This window comes from Schistocerca gregaria, chromosome 2 (genome assembly GCF_023897955.1).
Source record: "Schistocerca gregaria isolate iqSchGreg1 chromosome 2, iqSchGreg1.2, whole genome shotgun sequence".
In the NCBI taxonomy this organism is placed as follows: domain Eukaryota; kingdom Metazoa; phylum Arthropoda; class Insecta; order Orthoptera; family Acrididae; genus Schistocerca; species Schistocerca gregaria.
The window spans coordinates 821,086,407-821,109,210 of NC_064921.1; the positions used below are offsets into that span (position 1 = coordinate 821,086,407).

Genomic DNA, 22,804 nt, shown 5'->3' on the forward strand with positions numbered 1-22,804 from the left:
TTACACACTGCATGTGTTATTTTGTGGGTAACTAATTACTATATACTGTGCTTTGAAAATATTAATTTTGTCAGTGATGATGATGTAAAAAAACAGAATTTCCAGTTTGGGTGCTACACAGTAGTCACTGGTAATCTGGAATCACTGAAACAAAGTAAAGACTACATGATGCAGATAGATGTTTACTGTTACAATCGTTTTGATAATCATTTCCTTTCATCATTGGTGTAGTGTGTGGCTCAGTAATGACTTCTACTTTTCATGGATTATTGCTTTAGGCTTTACACAATTCACATTTTATAGGCAAGTTGCTGTAAAGGTAACAATGTAACCTTTTATTACGTAAATTAATCTTCACTTTATGAAATGTTACGAAGAGAACAGAAAGGGGGAGGGGAATTCGTTTCACCGGACTTGATAAGAAAATAAAAACCAGTAATCCAGAACTGAGCAAGAAACTTAGCTGAGAATATAGAAAATAGTGTTGCTACCGTGTAGGGACACTTACAGAAATATCAATCTGTTAATGGAGAGGTTACCATGAAATTCAATGTATTTAGCTTTCAGTAGAAGTGGGACTTCCACACAAAATTTGATGCAAGAATTTCTAATGTTGAGACTAAACTTTCCATTGTTTCACAGAATTGGTTAATCTCTGGCGGATGTTAATGAACAAATAAGCAGTTACAAAATAATTTTCAAAGTTTTAGGGAAGAGTGTTAAAAGAGTAGGACAAAAGTGGAACCAAATCAAGCAGTAGTTACTCACATTGAAGAACAGCTTTCAAATCATGCTACATTAAAACAGGTGTTAGAAGATAATTCTGAAAAGGTAAGGCTTAATTTAAAAAAATAAATGTCAAAGGGTAAGGAAGAAATTACTAAAATGGATAAGAAAGTTCATGAATTAGGTTATTACTGTTATGGTTTTACTCTCTGTGTTGCTGTTTGTGAGTATGAAGAGATGATATCACAGTTGAGGTCTAAGGTAACGAAGATGGAAATTAACAAGAGGAGAAGGGAATTAGGACAAGACGGTCTATGACTGAAGAAAGGTTAAGTGAAGGTGACTCATGTCTCTGTTACAGTAGTGATCACGTATTGCGCAGTGATATGGATTCGGAGAATGAAGACGAACAAGATCCTTTGTGCCATTACGGAGTTGGAGAACCCAGTGTATTCATAGAGATCTTGATCAAGAGAATGAAATTTCTGAGGGTGTGTCTGAATTCCTTACCTGTCAAGAATACAGCAATTGTCATTCCTCCTCATGTTTGTTGGAGCAATTTGATTTTATACTTCTGCCTAGTCTCCCTGCTGGCCGTAAGACTGAATTTGTGTACGGTTATTTGGAAAGTGAATTTGCTGTGCAGATACATATATTGACTAGAAAATGTGAATCCTATGAGGTGTTTAGGGCTATGTGCCTGGCTGTTTATTGGTCTGAGGCAGCACAACACTGACTTCAACACGGTCTTGTAATGATGAAAAATTTTTGCAATTGTGGTTTATACAAAGCTACTTGATTATTTCAACATATGTTATTGAAAAATCAATTCTTATACAGTCTTTATAGTCTTGCTACGTCAATTCATATGTGTGTAATGAAACTTTTGTCACATTTACATCAAATTATTCTAGCTGCTTGAGTGAAAGATGACTTGGGTTGTCAGAGTTTATTACAGATGTTGTAATATGATAATAGTGAGGACAATGCTCCTGGAAGGAGTAATAGTCAGTTTGTGTATCTTTATTGAAATCTACAAGGGATTAGAAATTACGATCGCTAGCAATATATTGACGACGAAATAGATGTGGTAATGGAAGTGGTAGCATCGAGAATCATAATGATAGGACGGGTAGAGACGGTTGGAATGGTAGACGCTTTATTAACAACAGAGGTAGCAGGGGATATACCAGGGATGGCCACTGGAGTGATAGGAACTAAGGTCTGAGCACTGCAGAGCTGCAGTCAGCTGATCCACGGAATAAAGTGCAGCTGGAGAGCCCACCAACAAGGGACTGACACTTCCATACGTAGGCGATTTAGATGCTGGAAAAATGACAGAGAATAGCTATGAACAGGTAGACATGTTGAATTCTGAAGATGTGGAGTAACGTTTCCTCGATGAGAGATGGGAAATTGTGAATACTGTGGTGAATACAATGCTTAAAATAGATGTTGACGGAGTTGTTTCGTCTTTTATTCTTGATAGACCTATCCAAACTTATGTTGCTGATAGAATCAGATTTATAAAATAAGGCTTTCAAAAAACTGATGAGCTTTGTTACTCAGGCAGCAAGATAACTGATTATGACTGAAGCAGAGACAATATAAAATGCAGAATGGCAATAGCAAGAGAGGCGTTTTTCAGAAGGAGGAATTTTTTAACATCGTACAAATTTAAATGTTAGGAAGTCCCTCCTGAAGAACTTTTTATGGAGTGTAGCTATGTGTGGAAATGAAACTTGGACGATAAAGAGTAGAGGCAACAAGAGAATAAGAGCATTTGATATGTGGTGCTACAGAAAAATGCTGCAGGTTTGATAGGTATAACTAAAGAAGAGGTATTGAATATAACTGAGGAAAAAAAAAAGTTAATGGCGCAACTCGACCAAAAGAGCGGATCAGTTAATATGAGACGGCCTGCACTATTAGTGAATAGTTAGTCTGGTAATTACTTATGGGAGAGTAACATTTTCAGAGCCCAAGTAGTCAGAGAATGTAGGTTCATAGATTGTAGTAATCACGCAGAGATGAAAAGACTTGCACAACGTTGACTAGTGCGGGGAACTGCATCAAACCTGCCATCAGATTGAAGATCACAACAATAAAAACATAACGGACCTGTTTATATTACATGAATGCACCATCAACTGAACCAAACACGGCCATATAATTGGAAAGGTACACTTATTTTAACGAGACCATAACTATGTTCAAAGGGTAATAACAATGAAGTCTAAAATACAAATTCCAGGGAATATTCAAAGGGCATATGCGATTCATTTTGGAATGTTAGCACCATGGAATAAGTAAACAACGGCTTTCCTGCAAGTCTGGCACTGGCGTTTGTTTAGCATGTCTGCAATGCTCTCGCGTCTACTTAACGCGCTGCTCGTTACTGGCGCTACCTCGTCTGTTAACCCAACTTGGTAAGGATCTTAGACTGATGAGCAGAACTCACGAGTAAGCAATTAAGAGTGTTTTGTAAGGTAATCGCTTCGTGAATGAATTACAATTCCTTAAGATTTTTCCTTCACTTAATTCTAGACGAGTGGTTGGAAATATTCCTGTTTAAGAGCCAATACTTACATTGCTGGGCAGTAGTTAATTCTGTTTTAGTGGTCGTCATACTTTTCTGTAGAAGAGCCAATACTGGCATTGTGGTGTGTGTAATGCCATGACTAACAACGATATATAATTTTTTTCTTTCTTTTACTACCTTGTACTCCATTGATTTGTTTCTGATGACGTAGAATGTTTTTCATTTGGCTATATAGTGTAGCACATGAAGTGTGTGTGCCTATACCGGACACTCTCGTGTCAGACTAGTTTGAAATCTGCCTTTATGGTGGATGTTCTAAACGAACTTTGTATAATGCAAACGGTGTTGGTTTTGCAGAACGATACATGTGGCAGTGACAAAGCACTCGTGAACAGACAGTATAGCCGTCGGTTTAGAATTGGGCAGCATTACATAAATTGTGAATCTAATAATGCGCTTTTTCTTGAATACGATATGTGACATGTGCTAAAACACTAACTGCCAATGTGGAAACTGTGAACTGTGTTGCTATATTAGTGACTGTTTTCGTGAGAAAAGTGTTATTATGAACCATGACTATTAACGGTAGATGGACTGTCTAGCTTTGCAATTGGGTAAAGTGTAGCAAGTGGAAGGTTTATTTAAACACGATGTGGACTGTGCCAAACTATCCTCTGTGAAAGCTGCAGGTGAACTAATACGACCTTCAGGTGCTACAGCAGCAGTTACTTTGTTCCGGTCTACGAAAAATGGATGCTACGTCACTTATTACCACTGCCACCCAAAACAACATGAAAAGAACGAGGATATTTTAATGCCAGGGACATGACGGGATGAACTTACGATAGTCATATAAGCAACTTCACACTGCCGTCGCTACAGCACGCAGACCCAGAACAGATAAGACTAGAAAAACATTCCCCTCTTCGAGTAACACAATTGTAAGCAATTTAATTGCTTTATGATCTGTAACAGACTAATGTCCGTAAATAAAAGTGGTGTATTGTAAAGACTGTTCACCTTCAGTGATTGTTGACTCGATCCCTAACAGCAGTAACTCCCATCATCTATTTGGTTTTGCTTTTCGGTGTATTTGTACTAGTCGGTGCATGCGTTGTATGTGTCTTTTGGAAGCGTGTGCTTCGATGTGTATATACAGTAATTTAGACAGGAGAATTTAAGTGTTGCACTGGCAAAATGTGGACAGACGTGTAAGTTGAGGCATCTGCCATTGAAGTTATTTACACCGATAAATTACAAAGATGTAGCTTATTCGCCATTGGTTCAAGTTAGCGTATTAGAAGAAACTTTGGATCTGACAACTGTCATAGTACGCGATGTTAATGTAATATTTCCATTCATTCATGTTTAGACGCATATTGATCTGGGTTTAACTGTTACAGTGGAAACTTTGAATATGACCACTGTTATTGTATGCGATCTTACTGTAATATTTCCATTCGTTCATGTTTAGATGCATATTTATATGGGTTTAACTATTACTGATAAGGAAAGCTACAGTACATTGTGTCATTATTTATCAAATTAACATCAGATTGTTTTAGAGTTTTCCTACATCAAAGGATTTTATTATCATAATTTTAACAGGGTTGGGAAACTTCTCATATAGAGGTGTGCTTTTGAAATTTCCGGAATAAAACGGGTTTGTGGGGTTTACACAATATTAATTTATTTCATATAGTTTTTCTTCAAACCTTTTCTGATTACAGTTTCACGGTCATAGTCAATCTCCAAGAATTGTATCCTTCACAGGTGGCACCTGGGGCCTCATATGTACTGATATTATTAATCAGTAACCTACACGTTACACACCTACAATAGACTAGCTGTTGAAAGGGCATGATGAGTTGGATCCCGACCCCCCCCCCCCCCAAAAAAAAAAATAAAAGAAAATAATTCTGATCGTGTTGTTGTCTTGTGTGTCAGCAAACCATTAACCATTAATTGACTAATAACAGCAAGTGAACCTATATTTAAATGATAAGTACCCAGAATTTCGTTGGTATGTATTTCTTCCATTCCTGTACTAGTTCATCTCTGCCTTCCTCATCTCTCTCTGTCCTTTTCCTCTTCCTTATTCTCTGTCTTTTCTCCGCCTCTCTCTCTGTCCATCTCCTCCATCCAATAGTCCTAGGAGGATAAAAATCATAGGGAGACCACCGAGATGAATACCCTAAGCAGATTCAGAAGGATGTAGGTTGCAGTAGTTACTACGTTCCGTGGTATTAATAGATGTTCGTTTTGAGAGTGCCCTTCTTAATGTTAACCTGCCTTCCTTTTGTTGCTGATGGATTAATTACGATATTAGAGTAACGGAACTGAATGCTACTGGAGGTTCAATCAGCGACTTTGCAGTACACCATATATGACGGCGGTCAGAATTTGCTCACATTTGTTTAATTGGAGGCCATAGTGGAGATGTGGGAGCATGTCTGACATTTTTGGAATGACTCGATGTGCTACAAGAATTTATTTAAATATTTTAGTAATTGTACTGAACAAGATGTTTTACAGAATTGTTGAATATTGTCCTGAATGTCTGAACTAATAAACATTCACGGACAGCTTCACAGGATTGCGTGAAGTCCGATGCTAAGAAATTTGTTCGGGCAATTTGCGAAGAAATTTTGCGCGTCAGCGTGTAACTCGGAAAATTGTCTCGTCAGTAGCCTGTTCAAACAGGTGCACCGGCGAACGACTACGTGGTGGTCGGACCTTCTGCTTCATTAGTTACGAGCACCCCACGCAACAACAGCATGAAAAACAAGCAAGAGATGCAACAAGATGGCCTACGGGAAGAGAAGTACAAGAACCAGCATATCCAAAAATGAAATAGGTAAGGCAGTCAGTCTGCTACAAGCTACATTCCGTATAGGTCAGAATCCCCGAGAAGGCACAACGACAACACGATGTCGATGTTTAAATGAGCTTGTGTTTTGATAACTGTGTCTTGACTTGCAACAGACTTTAATTCTGCAGACATTAAATCTTATGACTTTTGTTTACCAGTTGAATGATTGCATTGTGATATTTAAACAGAGCAAAAATTTACTAATAAAGATTGTCTTCAGGTTAGTGTTTTCTGTATTCTCAAATAAATATGTAATGAAATGTTCAACCTGTGTGTAAAGTAGTACAGCCCTCCCTCCCCCCCACCTCCCCCGCCTCGCCCACTCACACACACACACACACACACACACACACACACACACACACACACAATTTCTCTCTGTGAGTTATGTTGTTCACCCCTAATGGAGGGAGCATAATTGGCACTCAATATCTAGTTTTCATTGAAGTCTCTACCTATGACAAGAAAACCAACCAACAACGACACTATGAAACACTCTGCACATCTGCTCCTATGGCTCGTTCTACGAGAAGTTGGGTCAAACCTGCAACCAGCTCGACCTGGAACTGGGCCACCAACAACACTACCGGGCTGACGAGACATTGTCCAGAACTGATGCGAGAATAATTCTCTCCACAATAGCCTGAGGACACCTCATCTTCGCATCAGCAGAGGTCAATCTTGCTGCGAGAGAAAATTTCTCCACAGCAGCTGGAGGGCAAGTAACTTCATATTCCCTGAGGCCAGTCTAACAAGTCCGGGTAGTTATAACATCACATCGAGGGGTTCACGAGGAATACCATTCTAATCTTTAACCTGCACACATACTGAGCAAGGAATGCACACTAGATAAGCGATTAGCGACTAGAGACAGGGGGTCTGTAAAAGCATTTGATTTACAGTCTGGGCCCACGTTTGCTGCTTTCACCCAAACCTCCAAGATGTCACACACTCAGATCGGTACCACATGTTGTATGTCGATAGAGCATCAACGAAAACACCGATTTAGTTCGAGCTACGTGCTGTCATCTGGTAGAAGATGCGAAAACGGTAATTAAAAGTAACACTACGGTACACTGGAAAAGCGTATCTGTGAGCGATTGTTTTGTAGATCTCTGGGTTGGTACAGTGTGAGGTCGTCGTACAATAGGTCCCGGGTTCGCACCCCTCTGATTAAAAATCCTTTTAAGTGTTTACGCGTGACTGCTACGATCGCAGGTTCGAATCCTGCCTCGGGGAGGGATGCGTGTAATGTCCTTAGGTTAGTTAGGTTTAAGTAGTTCTAAGTTCTAGGGGACTAATGGCCATAGATGTTAAGTCACATAGTGCTCAGAGCCATTTGAACCATCTTTTGTTTCAGCGTGAAATTTATATGGGAGACACTTCTGCTATTACTGGATTCGTATGGACCCCAGGAAGACATTAGTGTTCTTCGTGACAAGCACGCACAAGTAACCTACCAGGAAACAATATCGCAATTCACGTAATTCCAGCAAACACAACCTTCATTTATCAACCGTCCGATCTTCAATCCTTCAGAGTGTACAAGCATATGACGGGTAAAATGTCTGATGCTGCTGTAGATTCTTCGGAAGAGATTAGTCAGCAACAACGGAAAAATCTTGTTATGCTGTAGCAAGTCACATACAGTCAGTTTGGTTCTCCACATTTGCATAATTCTCACCTTCACCCGTGGATAATGGCTTTCAAACTTCGACAAAGTTCTGTTTCAGGCACAATCTTTCATTCGGCAATCTTCAGGGTGGATGCACAAATGTAAGTTTTATCAAATGTGCTTGGTGAACAAAAGTAATTTTCTTCATACACTTCTTCTTAAGCAGCCAGTACTGTGAAGCCTTAATTCCTGAGTGGATCACGCTCGTTATTATTACGGCTATTACTTTTATTATTTTGACCATTATTTTTATTATTACTTCTGCACATGTGTTTCAACTGTTTCTTCCTTTTTGTTCTGGTTGTATATTCTGTGAAATTGCAAATGTACTCTGTAGGTTTACTGCGTGATTTCAATGAAAATAAGCGAAAACAGACTGCCAGGTGCACAGTTCTATAAACATGACGTACTTCCATATAACATTTTCACTCGTAATATAGTAAAGAAAAATTGCAGTCATTGGGTTTTAAACCCAGTATGCTTAGTACAGCGATCTAAAGCTCTACCCATGGAAACTATACCTGATGGTTACTGATCGAAATGCTTTTTGTGTGCTCCATAGTTATCATGTTGCTTTTAATTAAAGTTTACGTCGTTCTACTGGACGACAGCACATAGTACAAACTAAATCGGAGCTTTGGTTGACACACTATCGATATACGACGGTTGGTACAGGTCTGAGCGTCGGACAGCTGGAGGTTTTGGTGTTAGCTTCACCCAGGCACATGTAAAGCGTTGTTCCTGAGACACTGGCTGACACTAAATGTAAAGGAGCTGCTCACCTGTACGCTGCATCTCACTCGGGAAGAAGATCACCTCTGGCGCTACGTCACAGCGCAGCACCTGGTAGCCCTCGCTCTGCAGCAGCTGGCGGAAGTCGCTCTCTGGGTCCTCACTGTGCTGGTACGGAGATACGAACTTCTCCACGTCCTGAGAGGAACGGCAAAATCCGTGAACATCGACGCTCCACTACAACGCTTGCAAACGATTTGTCTTCAGAAAAGAATAAATCACATTCTACTCCCAACCCCCATGCCTCATGGCACATATCCCCGTAACAGACCTAGATGCAACAATTGTCCCATACGTCCTTCTATAACACCACCCAACTTCCCGGGATTTGCGAAATTACAAGTTAACAATGACCGTAAATTATCAATTTTGACCCGTGTCGGGATAAGGCATCAGAATCCGAAGTAAATAATGATTATTCCGCGGGAAACAGGAGACGTTATAACTTGATCGTTATTGAATGAGTAATTTCATAATAATGGAAATAATGGAAATAAATTGGAAATAAAATTTGCCAGTGGAAATTTTGCAAAAAGAAATGAGTAAAATGTAAAAGCAATTAAAAAATCGGTCGCCAGCTCAACTTATTAGCGACAGTACTGTTAAATACGTGAATAATTGTGTCAAAGATAAAGTTTACATGTTTGTAGCGCAGCAAGTGGAAAGTGAACCTTTGCGTGAGTGATGTGTCACCCTCAGTAGTCATATAAAATAATGTCATAACAATGTAACTACACTTAAACATTAGTGGTTAACTTTTATTAAGTAATTTGATAGTTATTTTGTTCATAATTTGTCAACTAAGTGCAATGCTGACAACACAGATAATTATCTATCTAGATTTTGAATAATGGTCTGTCATTCTGTCTTTAAAATTACGTACTTTGCACAGTTAAATCTACTGATAATGAAATATATTGCCAATAATTGATTAATTATGTTTTGAATGATAATAATTTATTAATTGGGCGATTGTCAGGTGGAATAAGCTTTATAATTTCATGAAATATCCTTGAACTAACTTTAGCTGAAAAAATTGTTCAAATGGCTCTGAGCACTATGAGACTTAATACCTGAGGTCATCAGTCCCCTAGAACTTATGAACTACTTAAACCTATCTAACCTGAGGACTTCACACACAACCATGCCGGAGGCACGATTCGAACCTGGAACCGTAGCGGTCACATGGTTCCAGACTGAAACGCCTAGAACCGCTCAGTCACACAGGCCGGCCACTTCAGCTGAATATGCATGGAAATAAATCTTAATAATCAATTGTATTACTTCAGTCTATTATTAAGTTACTACGGTTGGCATAACCGCATCACGTGCAACAATTAACTATGATAACCAATCGTTCAAAACAGTCTGAAATTTACTCTTCATCGTCTATGCTAATAATTTGATAATTAACATATTTTCTCCTGATTGTGGCGTGACACACTCGATTCAATAAGATAAGTAAGGACCGGAAGGAACGTACTTGGTGTTATTGTCGGGTGGAATGCAACACTTCGATTATGCAATGCTTGTTATTAATTGTTCAACTTCAGAGAAAAGCACAGTCACTGGCCAGCCTTCTACAATTTTATCCTACGAAAATTACGTATATCATACTTCCCTCGTCGTCGGAGGATCGACGGAAGTCCACGGCGGCGACACAATGTGGCAGTGGGCTTTTACTGTTGCGACTTGGGCCCACAGTGCGCTTCACGTTTAAGCCCTCGTTTCTTCAGCACTATGCCCATTAATCCATAATAACTTGCCCGGCCATGCTTCCAGATATACCGACCATTACTTTCCCGTCGTACTTAGATCCACACACTAGCTGTTAGACGTAACATAGCTAGGAATAGCAGAATTCTACTGTACATCTTACTCCGAGCACGGCGTCACTGCTACCACTGCTCGCTGGCGCGCTCCCGCGCCCAGCGGCACGACAAAACAATCTCTCTGACTTCAACGTTTACTAAATATGCCCTGACTTGCCAGTGTTAAATATTACATAATTTAAACATAGTATTTACAATACATATTTACACTAGACAATACATCGTATACAAACGGTTTCACGTGTTAAGTAAGCGAAAAAACTCGTAGCAAGGACTGCGTTATAGCGTCACACTTCCACCATCACCTACTCCAGTCCATCAAAGGCAGGGCTACCTGTGAAACCAGTCAAGTGATCCAAAATTAAGCTGCAATTACTGTGCTGCGTTTACGTGGGCGTGACTGCTAACAAGCTTTCTGTCTGCCTGAACGGCCACTGACAAACTGTGGTCAAGAAACAGCTGGACCACCACATTGCTGAGCATGCTGCGAGCACAACTTTCTTCTTGTGAATGATTGCTTCACAGCCTGCACCACCTCGATCCTTCCCACCAGCAACAGCTTTTCTGGACTGCTCAGGTGGGAACTCTCCCTGCAGTATATTCTACGTTCCTGTAACCCTCCTGGCCTCAACTGTCGTTAGTCTTTGTCGTGCTCTCTAGCCCCTTGCATGCACACATTCCAGCACTACACAGACCTCTATACACCAATGTACCCTTTCCCGTTAACCCCCCACCCCACGCTCCGTCTAACCTCCTGCCTGCACCTAGCTGCCTACTCGCTCTCCATGGTCCCTGTAAGCTCCCACAGGCAGCACATTAGCGTCCCCCAGCCTACACTGCTATCCCTCCCCCTCCCCACGTCCCCAGGCTTCTCATTATCCACACCACAGTGTCCCATCTCCCATTATGCGCAGCTGATCCCAGTGTTGCCTCAGCAGCCAGAGAGGGCTGTGGTCTCTAAGCGGTGTAAAAATTGTAAGGTTCCAAGTCGATGCAGTCAAAAGATACAGCTATGTATGTCACATATTTCCATACTCGCAAAACTCATTCATCAAGACCTATAGGATACTTCGGTTGACCTAGAATCATGAAATTTGGCTAGGAACAAGGTTTCACAGTACAATTTTAAAGCAAAAAAATCGAAAATGCTTAATTTGTAAAACTATAACACGAAAAAATAATTTTTTGGCCATTTTTCATCCGTCTGTTTGTCTGTCCGTCCCTTAAGACAAACTTTCTCTGTAACAGGTTGGCGTATCATATTCAAGTTCTATGGCCCCTTCGCAGTGTAAAAATTTAAGCCTCTAAGTCAATACTATAAAAAGAAATTGCCGATTATCACATATTTTGACACTCGAAACCTCACTCACCAAAACCTATATGGTACTTGACTTAGAACCAAGAAATTTGGTAAGAATCAAGGTTTCACAGTACAAGTAAAGCAAAAATCCGAAATTATTAATCTTTAATTATATAACACGAAGAAAATATTTCTTTTGTCATTTGTTATCGACTTCAAGTTTGAAGGTAAAACATTATCGAATGTCATGGAATCCCTGCGGGCGATATCTTGCCAATATCAATGTCGAACAGGAACAACTAGTCACCATCATCATCGATTCCCATTATAGAGGGAAATGACACCACGATTCCTGCAGGGCTGTCCATAATTCCGTAAGAGTGCGAGGGGTTGGAGATCTCTTCTGAGCACGTTCCAAGGCATCTCAGTTATGATCAAAATGTTCATGTCCGCGGAGTTTGGTGGCCAGCGTCAGTGTTTAAATTCAGAAGAGTGTTCCTGGAGCCACTCTGTAGCAATTCTGTACGTGTGGGGTGTGGAACTGTCCTGCTGGAGTTGCCGAATTCCGTTGGAATGCACAATGGACATGAATGGATGCAAGTGATCAGACAGGATGCTTACGTACGTGTCACCTGCCAGAGTCGTATCTAGACGTATAAGGGGTCCCGTATCATTCCAACTGCAGACGCTCTACACCATTACAGAGCCTCCACCGGTTTGAACAGCCCCAGGTAACATGCAGGGTCCATGGATTCATGAGGTTGTCACCATAGCCGTACACGTCCTTTACACAATTTGAAATGAGACTTGTCCGACGAGGCAATATGTTACCAGTAATCAAGAGTGCAATTTCGGTGTTGTCGGGCCAAATCAAGGCGTATTGCTTTGTGTTGTGCAGTCATCAACGGTACACGAGAAAGCCTTCTGCTCTGAAAGCACATATCGATGAAGTTTCGTTAAATGGTTCGTATACTTGCTGATGGCCCAGCATTGAAATCTGCAGAACTTTGTGGAAGACTGTCATGCTGAACGATTATCTTCAGTCGTCATTGATCCCATTCTTGCAGGATCTTTTTCTGGCCGCGGCGATGTCGTAGATTTAATGTTTTACTGGATTCCTGATGTTTTCGGTACACACGTGTAATGGCCATACGGGAAAATCCCCACTTTATCGCTGCCGCGACGATGCTGCGTCACGTCGCTTCTGGGCTGACTCTAACACCACGTTCAAACTCACTTAAATGTTTGTAACCTGCCATTGTAGTAGCAGTAACCGATCTAACAACTATACCAGACACTCTTTGTCTTATAAATGCGTTTCCGGCCCCTGCGCCGTATTTTGCTTGTTTACGTCTCTCTGTATTTGAATACTCATGCCTCTCCCAGTTTCTTTGGCGCTACAGTGTAGCTTAAAAATATTCCACGCGTGGTTCAATCTGCACGGGTGTCAGATTTTCTATAGAAAGTGAGATCAGTACGTTTTGGTAGATCATATCTCAGTTGTAGCTCACTAGCTGATTCGTTCCTCGTGAGCTAGCTGATTAGAACTTACACAGAGCTTAGCAAAACATCTACTTTTCAGGTCTAAATCATTTAATTTCTTTTAAATTACTTAGAAGTGTTAATAATTCTGAACATTTTTTCGTATCACATTCACCAATTTTCAAATTATTATTTTCTTCAGACAAAAGGTGAATGCAAGAAAATAAAATCTAATATTTCATATAAAACGTAATTGCAAGAAAATAAAATTTATTATTTCTTTATAAAAAGTGAACATAAGAAAAATAAAAACGAAATAAATTATGGTGAATAAAGAAATCATTCCTTTGCTCAAAATTTTCCTAATTCTTTCTTCGTGAGCAGCCATACGATTTTTATGAACTGTCGATTGAACTTGATTTTTTTGTGTTCTCGTTTCACCAACAGTTCTACCACATTCACATGTAACTTTAATTTTCTGATGTCTTGATACACTTTCTTTACAAATCCATCTTTTCGTTACTTATCTTTATGAAATTCATTAATATTCTTTTTTCTAGACAGTCATTGTCCATTTAAAGATTATGAAATTTAATAGGACAAAATTAACTTCATTCCTAAAAAGTGCAAACACTTTCCACTGTGTTAGTCCTATAAACCGAGCTTCCGGGCTCTGACTTCTCGCACATCAGCGCATCTTGCTTCTGAGGTAACAGAGGGCTCCATTATTTCGGGATGAAACACACCATCTGCTAATTAGGATGGGTCTTAAACTTGCCCTTTACATGGTGATAGATAGTACAGATGCGAGAATAGAAAAAGTTTTGTCAGATAGGTAGTTCTTCTCTAACCACTGACACTTTGATGATTTCATGAGATAATGGTCAAAATCCTTCAGTCTTCACACTCGGTTTAGAGCTTTGACGTAGTAAATATCTTCTAAAATGGTATATATATTAGGTATTCGAGTGACAAAGTACATTCTACAAGCACTACTTCCATCAGTTCATTTTGGATGTAAATAAGTTATTTTCTACACATTTTCATGTTTTATTGGAAGTGAAGAAACGTGAATAACATGTAAATGATAGTACGAATACTGAAGATAACTTAAAAACAATTAATTTATGTTTAAAGTGAAACGTGTTCCGCTATTATTTTCAATGGATTGTCCATCAGCACTGTCTCTGAAAAAAGTTTTGAACTGCATTAAATTGGCGCGAGAGAATGTTTCACGTAAGTCATACTACAAATAGAGCAAAAGAATGTATACGTAAGTTCACTTTTCTGAAAAATCAAAATGCTAATATAATTTATATAAAAAGAGCTATACACAAGAAATACAATGAGTAATCATTTTCTAATTACCATTCTAAATTTTTCAGTTTTGTTTTCTTTATCTTCCTGAAAATATTTTAAAATGAAATGAAAACATAATGTTAAAATTTCTTTAACTTTTTCTTATTGTTTATTCATTAATATAGTTAAAAACTTTCAGTAAATATTCTGTGCCAAGCATTGAGAGTTAAATTATTCTTACTGTAAATTCCTACATACGTTGAAGTATCTGAAAGAATTTGTTCATTAAAAGTTCCACACAAAGATTCCTAGTCCTTTCCTGTGAACTTACAATAATTACGTTAATCATATAGATAGGATAGTTCGTTATGAAATTACATGGAATAACGTCAGCATCTGATATGAGTAGTGTAACTCATTTAAAATCGAGAAATGGATTTATGCTTTGAGAATATTATTTAGTGGGTTAATATTCCAGATTTCCTGTAGGAAAATTTCATTTGTTCCATGGAATGTGGTCGACCTCCGCCTATGAACCTTGGACCTTGCCGTTGGTGGGGAGGCTAGCGTGCCTCAGCGATACAGATAGCCGTACCGTAGGTGCAACAACAACAGAGGGGTATCTGTTGAGAGGCCAGACAAACGTGTGGTTCCTGAAGAGGGGCAGCAGCCTTTTCAGTAGTTGCAAGGGAAACATTCTGGATGATTGTCTGATCTGGCCTTGTAACAATAACCAAAACGGCCTTGATGTGCTGGTACTGCGAACGGCTGGAAGCAAAGGGAAACGACGGACGTAATTATTCTCGAGGGCATGCAGCCTTACTGTATGATTAAATGATGATGGCGTCCTCTTGGGTAAAATATTCCAGAGGTAAAATAGTCCCCCATTCGGATCTCCAGGAGGGGAGTTCTCAAGAAGACGTAGTTATCAGCAGAAAGAAAACTGGCGTTCTATGGATCAGGGCGTGGAATGTCAGATCCCTTAATCGGGCAGGTAGGTTAGAAAATTTAAGAAGGGAAATGGATAGGTTAAAGTTAGATATAGTGGAAATTAGTGAAGTTCGGTGGCAGGAGGAACAAGACTTCTGGTCAGGTGACTACAGGGATATAAACACAAAATCAAATAGGGGTAATGCAGGAGTAGGTTTAATAATGAATAGGAAAATAGGAATGCGGGTAAGCTACTACAAACAGCATAGTGAACGCATTATTGTGGCAAGATAGACACAAAGCCCACACCTACTACAGTAGTACAAGTTTATATGGCAACTAGCTCTGCAGATGATGAAGAAATTGAAGAAATGTTTGATCAAATAAAATAAATTATTCAGATAGTGAAGGATAAAGAAAATTTAATAGTCATGGGTGACTGGCATTCGGCAGTAGGAAAAGTGAGAGAAGGAAACATAGTAGTTGAATATGGATTGGGGCTAAGAAATGAAAGAGGAAGCCGCCTGGTAGAATTTTGCACAGAGCACAACTTAATCATAGCTAACACTTGGTTCAAGAATCATAAAAGAAGGCTGTATACATGGAAGAACCCTGGAGTTACTAAAAGGTATCAGAAAGATGACATAATGGTAAGACAGAGATTTAGGAACCAGGTTTTAAATTGTAAGACATTTCCAGGGGCAGATGTGGACACTGACCACAATCTATTGGTTGTGGCCTGTAGATTAAAACTGAAGAAACTGCAAAAAGGTGGGAATTTAAGGAGATGGGACCTGGATAAACTAAAAGAACCAGAGGTTGTACGAAGTTTCAAGTATAGCATAAGGGAGCAATTTACAGGTATGGGGGAAACAAATACAGTAGAAGAAGAATGGGTAGCTCTGAGGGATGAAGTCGTGAAGGCATCAGAGGATAAAGTGGGTAAAAAGACGAGGGCTGCTAGAAATCCTTGGGTAACAGAAGAAATATTGAACTTAATTGATGAAAGGAGAAAATATAAAAATGGAGGAAATGAAGCAGGCTAAAAGGAATACAAACGTCTCAAAAATGAGATCGACAGGAAGTGCAAAATGACTAAGCAGGGATGGCTAGAGGACAAATGTAAGGATGTAGAAGCTTATCTCGCTAGGGGTAAGATAGATACTGCCTACAGGAAAAATAAAGAGACCTTTGGAGAGAAGAGAACCACTTGTATAAACATCAAGAGCTCAGATGGTAACACAGTTCTAAGCAAAGAAGGGAAAGCAGAAAGATGGAAGGAGTATATAGAGGGTTTATACAAGGGCGATGTACTTGAGGACAATATTATGGAAATGGAAGAGGATGTGGATGAAGATGAAATGGGAGATACGATACTGCGTGAAGAGTTTGACAGAGCACTGAAAGACGTGAGTCGAAACAAGGCCCCCAGAGTAGACAACATTCCATTGGAACTACTGACAGCCTTGGGACAGCCAGTCCTCAGAAAACTCCACCATCTAGTGAACAAGATGTATGAAAAAGGCGAAATACCCGCAGACTTCATGAAGAATATAATAATTCCAATCCCAAAGAAATCAGGTGTTGACAGATGTGAAAATTACCGAACAATCAGTTTAATAAGCCACAGCTGCAAAATACTAACACGAATTCTTTACAGACGAATGGAAAAACTAGTAGAATCAGATCTCGGGGAGGATCAGTTTGGATTCCGTAGAAATGTTGGAACAGGTGAGGCAATACTGACCTTACGACTTATCTTAGAAGAAAGATTAAGGCAAGGCAAACCTACGTTTCTAGCATTTGTAGACTTAGAGAAAGCTTTTGAAAATGTTGACTGGGATACTCTCTTTCAAATTCTAAAGGTGGCAGGGGTAAAATACAGGGAGCGAAAAGCTATTTACAATTTGTACAGAAACCAGATGGCAGTTATAAGAGTCGAGGGGCATGAAAGGGAAGCAGTGGTTGGGAAGGGTGTAAGACAGGGTTGTAGCGTCTCCCCAATGTTATTCAATCTGTATATTGAGCAAGCAGTAAAGGAAACAAAATAAAAATTTGGAGTAGGTATTAAAATCCATGGAGAAGAAATAAAATCTTTGAGGTTCGCCGATAAGATTGTAATTCTCTCAGAGACAGCAAAGGACTTGGAAGAGCAGTTGATCTGAATGGGTAGTGTCTTGACAGGAGGATATAAGATGAATTTCAAAAAAAGCAAAACAACCATAATGGAATGTAGTCGAATTACGTCGGGTGATGCTGAGGGAATTAGATTAGGAAATGAGACACTTAAAGTAGTAAAGGAGTTTTGGTATTTGAGGAGCAAAATAACTGATGATGGTCGAAGTAGAGTGGATATAAAATATAGCCTGGCAATGGGAAGGAAAGCGTTTCTGAAGAAGAGAACTTTGTTAACATCGAGGATAGATTTAAGTGTCAGGAAATCGTTTCTGAAAGTATTTGTATGGAGTGTAGCCATGTATGGAAGTGAAACATGGACGATAAATACTTGAGACAAGAAGAGAATAGAAGCTTTCGAAATGTGGTGCTACAAAAGAATGCTGTAGATTAGAGGGGTAGATCACATAACTAATGAGGAGGTTTTGAATAGAATTGGGGAGAAGAGGAATTTGTGGCACAACTTGAGTAGAAGAAGGGATCGGTTGGTAGAACATGTTCTGAGGCATCAAGGGATCACCAATTTAGTACTGGAGGACAGCGTGGAGGGTAAAAATCGCAGAGGGAGACCAAGAGATGAATACACTAAGCAGATTCAGAAGGATGTAGGTTGCAGTAAGTACTGGGAGATGAAGAAGCTTGCCCAGGATAGAGTAGCATGGAGAGCTGCATCAAACCAGTCTCAGGACTGAAGACCACAGCAACAACAATGTGGTCGAATAATGAAGAGTGAAGTAACTGATTATTTTTACGATTTGTCTGAACTGTATTAAATTCGAAATATGGCATATCAAATTCAGCAAAGTTAAGTGATATCTAGTTCGAAAGTTTTGTTACTACTCAATCCTGCTGCTTCTACAGTTGTACTTCATAAAAAGATATCTTTCGATTTTTTCAGAATATTTTCTCGTTGTTCTAACTCATAAGTTGGTTCATATTTAATAGTTAGTACACGAATTTCCATCAATTCTATTACAACCTTTCCTTCCTTAGGAAGTCTATCTCTAATTTCATTCCAGCAACATTATAATCAGGCAATCTAAGAATTGCCTCTCCAGAACTAAAAGACCTAGTAAACGTTGCGTTATCGCACGTACTTTCTAGATAACCTTTAAAAAATCCACTAAGAATTGATAATAGCTGAGGTACCATATTTTTCTTACCCTTTTTTCTGTTATCGAGAATACATCCTTCTAAGCTTATTTTATTAGTTACAGATCAAGTCAAATATAACAGAGCTGTTGATGAAATCAAAGAATGTTCTACACTTACAAATATTTACTGTAACAAACCGTCTTGATCACGTTTTATTTCTCAAAGTGACCGGTTTCGACCACTTCTGTGGTCGTCTTCTGATCTATAGGTTGTATACAAAGCTTTAATTAGAGGGCTACATACATTAAAGAACATACATAAAGTTATAAAGCTATAAAAACATGAATTACCATTGAGTAGGAACCTCTTTCTGTCGGAGAATCAATACTGGAGAAACCAGTTTTTCTTCTTTATTGTTATTTTAATCACCTTATAGAAAGGTGGGCTGTCAGCAACATATTACGCTGCTCTTCAGCCGTGAGTGGTACAAGAAATATGACATAAAGGTGGTACAGATAATACAATAAAAATTGCGGGAAAAAACTGTAGACACGAAAAACAATAAACACGAAGTCGTTCACGCTAGACGAGAAAGAAACACTAATAGCCGTTGACACGGCGCACAAAACACGGACGACTGCGAAGGCACAGGTGAACAGTGGTGGCGTGATGGCGAAAGAACACTAAACACAAACACGAAGGCACACACACAAGACACTGATGGCCATGATATCCGGCACGTGAATGTCCACTGAGCGTGTACGAGTCTGGGAACCTGCCAAGAGAGGAGAATGGGGGGTGGGAGAGGGAGAAAGGGAGAGCAGAGATGCCACGGGCAGGGGAGAGAGGGAGGAGTTAGGAAGGGAGGAAGGGGGAGTGGAAACCCGGTTGAAGAAGGGTTGAGGAACGGGGGATGGAGGGAAAAGCAGAGAGAAGGGAGAGAGGGTGCCCAAAGGAAAATACACAGGAAGTGGGAGGGGACGATCAAATTTGATAGGAGGGGTAGGTGGAGGGGAGGAGGACATCATCAGGGAGGGGGAGCTGGTGGAAGCACCCTTGGGAGAGGGTAAGGAGGGTGGAGAAATGGAAACCAGGTGGGACGTGGAAATACAGGCGCGGCAGCGGGCGGAGGTGGGAGAGGATGGGGGAGACAAATGGGTGAGGAGGATCAAGTTTTTGGGAGGTGTACAGGTTCCGTATCTGGAGAAACCGGTGCACATCTTACTATATATTATGGAGGCTCCAGCCACTTCAGACTGCATGATGTCATTCCTAACCAATGAGTTATAAGTCGAATTACAATGTAAAATTTCTTAGTTAAAAGAACATTGTCAAGAATTAAAAATAAATACACACTAAACATAGCTACTGTCAATTAAGAAACGATAAAATACTTAGCTATGTTGGAAAAATGAACTTCGGTTTGGCAGTACATGTGTTGGCCTCTCAAATCCTGTTAGTGAACCATTTGGAAGCACTGGTTGCCATGGTGAAGTTGGAAGCCATTGCAAACATGAGGCAGCAGGCTTCTATCCACTGATAGTTATTGTAAAGTCGTTAGTCGAACTAGTGGTTGCCATGGTGAGGACAAACAACAGTGCAAAGATTTGGCAGCAGGCTTCTCTCCAATGAAGTTGTTGTGAAAGTGGAATGGCGAAGAAGTTCGCATCAGACTATGTATTATTGAGCAGTGACATGTCTTTATTGAAAAGATTTTCAGTGAGTAAGCTGCAATAATCTGTAGCTGACATGTATACTACATACTGCACAGATACAATACGAAGTAGTTGTCTGTATGTATAAAATATTGTCTATGAAGTTTGTATGTAAATTACATGTGACAATTTTTAAAGGCTTTCCTATTCCTCAAGTTATATGCCAGTCTTATAAGCAGATAAAAATAATGAAAAAGGAAGAAAAATTACAAAATTATGAGCCATAGTATCAAAAATAAAAGGACGTAAATTAGCAATATGCAGTCTAAAAGCATATAAGCAAATATTCTAAAACAGATAGTCATAAAATAATGTTTGGTGAATAAAATTACAATGTAAAGATAAAATAGTTCCTAAAAGTCTTAATAATTTTTCTTAAAATTTTAAAAAACAATGGACAGGAGAGTAAACGTTCTAAACAAGACCATCGAAAAACTCAAAGGAATGTTTATCTTTGTACTGAGGTTGTTCGTTTAAAACAGATAATGGATTATTTTTTTGAAGTGAAAAGATTTCAATTTCTTCATATTATTTAGCAGTGGTCCTGTTGGCACAGTATGTAATATTTTCAAAGTGTTACAAATGCAACCCACAGAATGACTGTAACCATCAAGATGTTGACCAAATATTGATTTGGTACATGCAGTACAAGTTGTATGTTCTTTGAAACGTGTTAAAAAGTTACAGCCAGTTTGATCAATATACTGTTTCTCACAGTCATTACATGTTATTTTGTAAACTCCTGACTTTTGGTATATATTTGAGTCTCCAGTTGTGTGTTTCAGTTTTATCTGTAGGGGGTTATTAGTTTTAAATGTTATTTTCACGCTTGTGTTCTTAAATTATTTGTTTATTTTATCTGAAATAGGTCCCATATATGTCATTTTTGTAAATCTCGTCTTGGAATTTGTGAGAGCATCATTTGTTTCTTGTAATTTTAGATATAACAGATCAGCCTGATGGGAATTATAATTGTTAGCAACTGCTATCGGTTTTGATCTATCAATTTCCTTCTGGATTTCATCATGTTGAAGAGGAAATTTCAGTATCCTATGTATCATAGTTTAAAAAAATGCCATTTTGTATCTTGATGGATGGCATGATTTAGCATCTATTATTATGTCAGTTGATGTGGGTTTTCTATAAATAGAAATATTATGTTTTCCATTCCTATTAGTAATTGTGAGTTCCAGCAAATTAATACTATCGTTACTTTCGAGTTCTACTGTAAATACAAGTTTTGGATGTAAATTATTTGAGTTGTTAGCGAAAGCATCAATTTCTTCCCTATAGCTGTCATATAATAGCAATGTGTCGTCAACATATCTTGTGTAGTATATAATTTCATTTGTTATTTCTGTATTATTTTTGATAAAATTGAATTTCAACATAATTGACAAAGATATCTGCTACAGTGCTAGACAGGGAATTGTTGATGAATTCTGCTATTTCTTCAGGGCTCATTATTTTGTGATACGTTAAGTTATCTTTAATAATAGAGATAGTCTCTTGAACAGATGTACTCGGGTAAAGATTTGTGATGTCCAACGATCCAAACCTTGCGTTTTTTGGTATATCCACATCATAAATTAACTTCGTTAATTCAAATTGTTTTTAATACTACAATTTTCCTCATAAATGCAGAAGGATTTTAAGATTTGATGAAGCTTTTTGTTCAGGCTATAAGAGGAGTGCTGGTAATATTAACAATTGGAGGAATTTGTAAATTTGGTTTGTGTAATTTGAGTTGTGATCTCAACTTAGGTAAAGTGGGGTTCACAGCTTTAAGTGTTATTTTACATTTAGGTTAAAGTAAAGAGTAACGGACATCAATAAGCTTTTTAATATTTTTTTTGAAATCTTGAAGTCAGGTTTTTACTAACCTCAGTTATTCCATTATCATTAAAAATTTGTAAAGTCTTGGAAACATAATCATGTTCACTAACAATGACAAGGGTATTTCCTTTATCTGCCTTGATTGCAACAGCTTTATTAGTTATTAACTTCTGGTTGCTTTGTTCTACGACTTTTAAATCATAAGTATGTCTGGTTTTATCTTTTTCATTAGTAATGACATTTTTAATTTTATGTGCAATCTTTACGTCAGCAATCACACAATTGCTCAATTGTGGACCTAAATTATAGGAAGAACTCGAGGCTTTCGCTAACAACTCAAATAATTTACATCCAAAACTTGTATTTACAGTAGAACATGAAAGTACCAATAGTATTAATTTGCTGGACCTCACAATTACAAATAAGAATGGAAAACATAATATTTCTATTTATAGAAAACCCATATCAACTGACATAATAATAATTGCTAAATCATGCCATCCATCAAGATACAAAATGGCGTTTTTTAAGAC

The 22,804-nt window shown here is 38.7% G+C and overlaps 1 protein-coding gene across 1 annotated transcript in view; it reads right to left on the minus strand.

Moving 5' to 3' along the window:
* The window catches only part of LOC126335161 (juvenile hormone acid O-methyltransferase-like), a 60,441-nt gene that overhangs the window by 19,638 nt on the left and 17,999 nt on the right, over positions 1-22,804 (minus strand). Inside the window, exon 5 of the mRNA XM_049998135.1 lies at positions 8,598-8,745. Within this exon, the coding sequence (XP_049854092.1) occupies positions 8,598-8,745 (148 nt within the window). The remainder of the gene's footprint in view (positions 1-8,597; positions 8,746-22,804) is intronic.